Source organism: Crocodylus porosus, unplaced genomic scaffold (genome assembly GCF_001723895.1).
Source record: "Crocodylus porosus isolate Cpor-Errol unplaced genomic scaffold, CroPor_comp1, whole genome shotgun sequence".
Taxonomy (NCBI): Eukaryota; Metazoa; Chordata; order Crocodylia; family Crocodylidae; genus Crocodylus; species Crocodylus porosus.
The window spans coordinates 163,975,096-163,983,733 of NW_017728906.1; the positions used below are offsets into that span (position 1 = coordinate 163,975,096).

An 8,638-nucleotide genomic window follows, 5' to 3' on the forward strand; every position below is an offset into this window, starting at 1 on the left:
TGCTGTGGGGCGAGGCCGGCAGTCGCGGCGGGGCTCGGCTTGGCTCGGTTCGGCCCGGCCCGGCCTGGCCTGTCATGGCCGAGTGTGCGCGGGGCGCCACACAAAGGGGAGGAAGGAGCCATGTTCTCGCGGCGGCCATGGCCGCAGGGCCTCGCGGCGCGGCGCGCCCCGCCCGCGCAGGAGCCGGTGACCTTCCTCGAGCCGATAGGAGCCAGCGCCATTGCGCGGCCCCGGCTCTGCCCGCGCCTGCCGGCCCCAGGCCGCTGCCTTTGGGGGAAGAAACAGGCCCCGAGACGCACACGGGGGCCGGGGCTTCACCCACGGATTAGCCCGAAGCGCCGCCTCCCCCCGCCCCGCGGCTTGTGCAGAAAATGGCCCTGAGGGGCCTTGTCGGTTTCACTCCACCTCCTCGTGTGAGGAGCCTTCAAAATGGCGGGAAGAGGGGTTTAAACGCCAGCTAATGGCAGAGTCCGGGCTGGAACTCTGAAGTGAGGCGAACTTGGTGGCTCAGCCGGGATCTTAATAAACGGGGAGGAGGGGAGCCTGGCTCGGGTTGGGGCTTTTTTTCTTTCCTGCTACCTCCGTCCTCCTTTCTCTTTATTTTGCTCCTTTCTTTCTGCCAGGAAGAGCTGAGCAGCCCCCAGCGGCACGGCACACGTCCCCAGATTAGTCCTGGGTAAAGGGGCTTGTGCCTGGAAGTGTCTCCATTGCAGACCTTGTTTACTTGATAGAAACTTCAAACCGGACGCGTTTAGTCAGACCAGAAATCTGTTTTTGTCCTTACGCCAAACCGATAGGAAATGCTGCTTCTGTGGCATTGTGAGCAGGCAGCGGGTGCACATTTTACTCCTCTCAAGGAGCAAAGTTTGTGTGGGTCGGGGGGTACAGTGGCTTTCCACTGAAAGCTCAGAGGAAATGGTCTCTCCACTTCTGCTGTGGGGTTAAAAGTACTCAGAAATCTTTTTATAACCCTTCTCTTTCTACTATTTAAAAGATAGGGAGACAGTCATCTCCATGAACACTGACTGGCTCTTCATCATAAGCAAGTATGCTTTTCAAGCCTTTGGTTTCAACATGTCTGAATGCAGTATTCATTCCAGTATTTCTAGTTACACCTTGTAAGGAAGAGTTGGTTTTGCATTATAATTGAAATAAAGTAACAACAGATGGCGTGGCTCTGTGTTCTCATAAACATTACTGTGCAAAGCATATACAGGAAACTAAGAGCAGTCACTCGAATCCTAAGCCCCGACAAGGATACTATCAACTGTCATGCTTGCTTTTCCCTCCTGTCCCACCATCTAATTTCTTCCTTTCTGATAAGTGGTTGCTGCTCTGCAGAAGAGATGCAGCTTCCATTGAGACTAGTTGTCTACAATTCGTCTAGCCATAGGCACTCTTGGTTACAGATGATCATTTATACATATCCTTCAGGAAGTGTTTCTGATGATGGTTAAATGTTGGTTACATTCATGATGCTGGTTTATTGCATCTACCAGGCTACCTCAGAAACTAGTAATTATTTTTATAAATAGGGACCTTTCCAGGAGAGGAGAATTTAATTTTAATATATTCTAAGAGGTCCTTATAAAGTTAACATGTTCTTCAACATACTGATCCCTTCTATCTTGCTGTCACATTGTATGGAAACAAAAATGTCTGAAGGCTGGCTATTCCTTTATAATTTCAGAAAATCATCAAAAATGGGCAAAGGTGATCCTAAGAAGCCGAGGGGTAAAATGTCTTCATATGCATTCTTTGTGCAAACTTGCCGAGAGGAGCACAAGAAGAAGCATCCAGATGCTTCAGTGAACTTTTCAGAGTTCTCAAAGAAATGTTCAGAACGATGGAAGGTAAGAACAATTTAAAATATTAGTATAAGTTAGGGTCAGCAGCATTTTTGGGCAGAGCGCCAAAACACCCACAGGTTACAAGATGTTGGCGTGCTGGGGGTGGACAGCAGGGGAACTGCGAGGGGCCCAATTCTTGTTGCAGACCAGCCTAGTCCCTTCACCTTGATGTGTGCGCCAAGCAAAATGCTTTCATGTGCCATGCTCTGGCACCTGTGCTGCAGGATGAATATTACCCAAGATTAACTTGTACTTGTAAATGTATTTGCAACTGTAATGTTACCCCTGCTATAAATTCAGAGGGGACTCCGATGTACTTTTGCATTGTTTTTATTCATTTTACAGACTATGTCTGCTAAGGAGAAAGGCAAGTTTGAAGATATGGCAAAAGCTGACAAGGTTCGTTATGAAAGAGAGATGAAAAATTATGTACCACCCAAAGGGGAAACAAAAAAGAAGTTCAAGGATCCAAATGCACCCAAGAGGCCTCCGTAAGTAGATTTTTTCCAGTTACTATTTTTTTTTAATTCAGGAGCATTGTACTGATGCATCTCCATAAAATAATTTCTCTTAAGAGTCCAGTTACAGTACATAGAAGTACACCATTTTTTGTACACTGGTGCAAGTATCCCTGCTTACAATTGTAAATGCCAGGGTTTGATTTTAAGTCTAGTCCACTTCAACTGCTGTTTGGTTGGAACTTCATATGGAACTGTTGCTATAGGTCCAGTTTTGAAAAACAGATACAAATATCTTTTGCAAGCCATTTTGATATATTTTTGTTAACAACAACCACATTTAAAACTGTTGTAAAATATTAGAGACCCATACTATAACTTGTCTGGCATGAGTGGAATATTTGGCCCACACCGTCTCCCTTTTGAAGTCCATAGGGTTCTGCCACCATTGCCTGGTGTCTTTGAACCTGCATGAAATAGCTTGCAGGGGGCTTACTCCTTAAGTGGACCACATGACTGAATTCAAAAGCACTGCCACAGGGGTTTAGTACCACAGTAAATTTTTATGGCTTATTTTAAAAATGAAGCCAACATTGAGAGGAATGAGGAAAGTATGTAGGAATGGGGATTTTTGTTTTGGCAGCTTCTGACATCTGGAAAATCTTTAGGGTATTCTAGTATTTGTTGCAAGACAGTTCATGTAGCATCCATGTTGTTACAACTGTTAAAGACAAGGAAACTTACTATATGCCACTCTGGCATCCTTTGCTCAGATCCTTTGCTCACTGCTGATTGGCAGTACATTTGGCATGTGAAATTAACCTTTTCATAGGTCTTGCTAAAAAAAAAAAAAAAAGAGGACCGGATATTCTGTAGTCCTTGAGTGTAAGGATGCGTTAAGTTCCCAAAGCCAGCATTAAAGTGGTTACTTCGTTGTATTAGATTTAAAGGTTAATTATACAACTTTTGTGTGGGATAGGCAAAGCCTTTCAAAGTGCTTTTGAAGGGTTATGATGAAGTGTACTCCAAATCATAGTGAAGATTCTACCAGCATTTGCTGTCTGTGGTCCAGTAGATTAACCTTTTCATTTTACAATTAAAATTTTCCTTTTCAGTTCTGCTTTTTTCTTGTTTTGCTCTGAGTTTCGTCCAAAAATCAAAGGTGAATATCCTGGGCTGTCCATTGGAGATGTTGCAAAAAAGCTGGGAGAGATGTGGAACAACACTGCTGCAGATGATAAACAGCCTTATGAAAAGAAGGCTGCTAAACTGAAGGAGAAGTATGAAAAGGTAAACATCAAGGTTTAGTGTTAGCTGGGTCTCTTCTCATTCAGATTGTTTTGGCTCTGAATAGCTCTGAACAGATGAATCATTAATCATCATAAATGACGTTACCCCTTTTTTATGGCTCAGTGGTGCAAGCTCACTGTCCTTCATTTCCCTTGCTTAAGTCTTGACTTGAGTCTGCCCTTACCCCCGCCATACTCTTACAGTGGATATCAAATATATAATTATGGAAACGTCAAATATCTTTTCATACTTAGAGAAAATTATTCTAATTGCATGTCCATATAAGAATTTTGATACTGAAGAACTGCTATGTTGCATGTTTTCTGTTTTCATTCATCTATATTTCAGTTCTTTTTGATATTTTAGTAGATACCATTGTTTTAATATTCAGTACAGATACAGTGGTTCATAGCAGCATCTAAGTGCAGTTTGAAGCACCAGGTGACACGATAAAAGATTAAATTTATTTTTTTTGTCGTGAACATATACTATATAACTTTCTTCAATTTACATGTCAGTTATCAAAAGTGAATTTTTAGTTTATTCTCCATAGTGTAACGTAAGGGGACAAATGAGAAATGCTAGTAATAGACATGCATTCTCCTGGATACACTTTGTGCCTTTCATCTTTCCAATAATGAACATGCTATTAACCTGATTTCTTGTGTCATTAAAACAAAATCCTGTTTTAATGATTTGAAGCTGTATTGGATGTGGGGATGTAGAGCAGTTCTGACTGCATGTTGATTTCTAGAGCAAGATTTCCATCCCAAAATAGGCGAAGGGAGAAAGGGATGCATGACCTGATGTTCTTTATGAAGGATCAGTGTACTCTCCAAGGAGCAATGTTCTGTGTATTACAGCACAGATGCTATCATTGATTATGTTCCCTTACTAGCAAGTTAAACCACTTTAGAGTTGTGGCACACTAGTGGGCAAGTGTAACTGGTGGCCCTGTCTAGTTGTAGGGAGGAACTATCTTGCAGATATATTGTAGGATTAGAAGACTTCCTGTGCAGCTCTTCCTGTGCAACTCAAGGTATTATTTGGCCTTTGACATGTAAATTATTCATACATAAAACCATATTTTTGTATGATTAAAATGAATAGGAAATTCAGAGCTGAAAGTAAATCCTCCTGGCAGTTAATGGTTATGTATCTAAAGCTTTTTTTAGTTTGTAAGAGGATGTTTTAAAAATTACAGAACTGGTAACCTTTAGTTAAAGCTATTTTTTCTCTTTACTAATGTCAGCTAGGGTTGATATGCTTACCCCTGTATTTTAAATCTGAAGTTTTTATGTTAAATATTATTTCTGGAGAAAACTTCTGAAGATCTGTTATTAAGTATTCTGCTGATAGAAGGTTGACCTGTTAGTGTCACTTCTTTCCAGAATATATGATAAATTTTTAGGATATGAAGGAATGATGGGAATAGCAGTTTAAAAATGTTACATAAAAGAATATTATCAAGTTTTAAGCCATTTGCCCCAAGGCACTCATCTATAGGATAATATCTTCTAGAGTTATTAGAGATCAGTTATATTCCCTGCTCATTATATTCTATAAACCCAGAGGGTCCAACTGTTCTTATGACTTCTTCCACTGGCAATCACTTCAGTTTGACTAATTTTTGAAGAACTAAGTTTTTTGCTTTGTGAGCCAATACAATACATTTATTGCATGCAGAAGGTGGCACTGTCTACCCTTTAATTACACTTCTTGTACTTTTTTGTTTTAATAAACTTCAGTTAGGCAGAATTCTATATAATTGCTCTTCACTGAGGCATAACATTGCAAATATTAAACCACATCACTGTGTTTTGGATGGCTGATTATAATTTTGTGTGTCCTAAGGAGTTTGTGTGCATTTCTTTGAAGATGTAGAGATGAGTGGCTACATTATATCCACAAATTCATACGGGTCAATTGAAACTCCAACAGACCTCTTGTCTGGTTAAATCTAAGACCTGTTTGCCATTTTTTCCTCTTCTAAGGATATTGCCGCATACCGGGCCAAAGGAAAGACTGATACAGGCAAAAAGGTAGTTGCCAAGGCTGAGAAGAGCAAGAAAAAGAAGGAGGAGGAGGAAGATGAAGAGGAGGATGAAGATGAAGAGGAGGATGAAGAAGAGGAAGAGGAGGAGGAAGAGGATGATGATGATGATGAATAAGTCTCTTTTAGAGCAATTTCTTTCTTGTCTATAAAGCATTTAACCCCCCTGTACACAACTCACTCCTTTTAAAGAAAAAAATCGAAATGTAAGGCTGTGTAAGATTTGTTTTTAAACTGTACAGTGTCTCTTTTTTTGTATAGTTAACACACTACCGAATGTGTCTTTAGATATCCCTGTCCTTAGTGGTATTTCAATGGCCACTAACCTTGCCTGGTACAGTGTGGGGGTTGTAAATTGGCATGGAAGTTAAAGCAGGTTCTTGTTGGTGCACAGCACAAATTAGTTATATATGGGGATGTAGTTCATTTTTCATCTTCAGTTGTCTCTGATGCATCATAAAAATAATTGTTGTTCTGTTAACTGAATACCACTCTGTAATTGCAAAAAAAAAAAGTTGCAGCTGTTTTGACATTCTGAAGGCTTCTAAGTAAATACAATTTTTTTATTAGTATTGTTGTCATTTTAATAGGTGCCCTTGAAAAATCATAATTTTTCTTTTTTGAGGGGAACTCATCTTTGCTTTATTAAGTATGCCCATTTGGGATCACGTGAATATTACAGTTTTCATCTTTTCATATAACCAGCTGATAAACAAAGCTTTGATCTGCATACCCTGCATAATCATGATAGGGTAGGAAAAGAAATATACAGGCATATGTTAAAAGAATATTCTTCCGTAACTGGAAACAAAAAAAAAAATTCAATCTCAACAAACTGATATTTGCTCAGATTTTTGTGAAATATAATATTCTATTGAGTTGCGTAAGTTTACCAGTCTTGGAGAGTTGAGAAGTATAGAGTTCAATTTTACAGCACGGAATACTTCCAATAAATAATATGCTGTTAAAAAATTCTGTCCTAGAAGGACTAATAAGGTGTCCACCCATCCTGGTGTGGAGGGAATTTACATATGTGACTCCATTGCTGTGTAATGAAAGTTGTATTTGTAAATCTCTGAACACCTGAGATGAGCATACCCCTAAAATGTATGAAGTTAAAAATATAAAATTACCATATTAATTTTCTGTGACACCATGTCTAGTGATGGCCATGGGCTTTATACCATGAAACTCTCCTGGTAGCAAATGGCCCACAGGAAAGGATTTTACTTTCTAAGGTTTCTATAAATGGTACCATTATTATTTGTTAAATCTATGTAAATTCATATTTGTATTCTTAAAATTCTAGTTTTAGCCCTTTAAAAAAGTTGTATATTGTCTCAAATTGAAAATGAGATAAGATGTATTTTTCCTGTTAGGTTTTATACCGCACTCTTGATGTCTGCCCATTTATAAGTTAAATATAGCTGTATGGAAAAGTACATTTTATTAAATTTTGCATTAAAAAGTGAAATGTTTAACCAGTATACCAACAACGTCTAATTTGATCAAATATAGTTCTCTTCCAAAACCAAAGTGAGGTCTTTTTGCATATTCAGTAAAACTTCAAGTGCTGGCAACTGTAACTATTTTCACAATATACCTGCTTACCAGTTTGGGGGACAATTTGGCAATTTTGTGGTTATAAAAATTATGGTTCTCTTAAGTGCCAGTGTTTAAAAATAGCATTCTTGTAATTTTACACGCTTTTGTGATGGAGTATTGTTTTGTTATACAATTTTGACTTTCAGATTCTTATTTCAATTTGCATTTGTTTATGTATAACTTCAGGAGAAATACTGAACACCTGAATCCTGGATGATACTAATAAACTAATAATTGCAGAGGTTTTAAATATTTAGTTAAGTGACTCGGTTAATATCCTAAGGGTTTTTTATTTTCAGGTTCATTTGTGTACTTGTTTTGAATTCTAAACAAAAAAGCCATTGCAATAAAAGACCTCTTTATGGAGAGCAGGGGAGTTAGGGGTTCATTTAAATAGTTGATCAGACTGTTCACTCAAATTATCATAACTTATTAAAAACAAATTACAGGTAAATCTTTCCTTGGACTATACTTAACAGGATCCTGGTTTCTTGGATCTGTTTCAGTGCTTGACTTTGGCAAAGCTGAAACTCAGAGTGGTTAATCAATTTTGGAAGGTGGCTGGCTGCTTGAGAGGGACCATATTTATCCTTTTCTCTATTATCAGTTCCTTGGCTTATGGGAAAACTGTAAAGTCAGATACAAATATGTAGTACCTCCAAGGCTGAGGAAGGTAAGTGATGTTATGTTTGCTACATTTAAAAAAAAACAACTGATGGTAACCAGTTTTCTTCAAGGCTAGAGGTTAAACCACTGAAGCTCCGGAGATCTCGGAGCCAAATTCTGCAATCAAGTATGTATCAACAGCTTTTGAGATCAAGTTGTACTTGTGTACCTAAGGGAAAATTATGGTTTAAGGATCTCTTACTACATGTAGTGCCTTTGTTTTTTGTGTCCTTACATGACAAGGTATTTAGTAGAATTCAGAGATTCATTGGAATTAGGCCCTTGCCGTAAATGCTTCTCTTACGGTCTTGAACTTGAAACTTTTATGCTGTCAACTGTGCCTCTTACTGCCCATGCCACTGCCACATAGAGTGGAGGTATCAGTGAAAATGTTTGTTGGGGTAGTTATAAGAATGAATTATTTGTAGGGAAAAAATGCCTCCCAGTCTAAAACACTAGTTCTGTTTTAAGATGCAGCATGTTTCTAGGAAAGTTACATAGCACTGGGAAGGATCTCACATCACTCAGGCCAGCCCCCTGTTTTTGCAAATTATATATTTGTAACCTGTTCATAAGAACCCAAACCAGTTCTAAGTCAAACTTGGCTGTATATTCCAAGACTTGTCAAGTTAGGCCACTTATCAATTGGCACTTGTTTCTATGTGCCTTAATTGAGCTTAAAAGTGTGTGTTTGTTAAGATCACAGCCATTTAGAC

General features: G+C 38.9%; 1 protein-coding gene across 1 annotated transcript in view; it reads left to right on the top strand.

Annotated features, from left to right (window-relative positions):
* The window catches only part of HMGB1 (high mobility group box 1), an 8,113-nt gene extending 601 nt beyond the window's left edge, over positions 1 to 7,512 (top strand). Inside the window, exons 2-5 of the mRNA XM_019530120.1 lie at positions 1,691 to 1,853; positions 2,196 to 2,341; positions 3,424 to 3,598; positions 5,593 to 7,512. Coding sequence (XP_019385665.1) covers positions 1,704 to 1,853; positions 2,196 to 2,341; positions 3,424 to 3,598; positions 5,593 to 5,769 — 648 coding nt within the window. The 5' untranslated portion in view covers positions 1,691 to 1,703 and the 3' untranslated portion in view covers positions 5,770 to 7,512. The remainder of the gene's footprint in view (positions 1 to 1,690; positions 1,854 to 2,195; positions 2,342 to 3,423; positions 3,599 to 5,592) is intronic.
* The last annotated feature ends 1,126 nt before the right edge of the window (positions 7,513 to 8,638 follow it).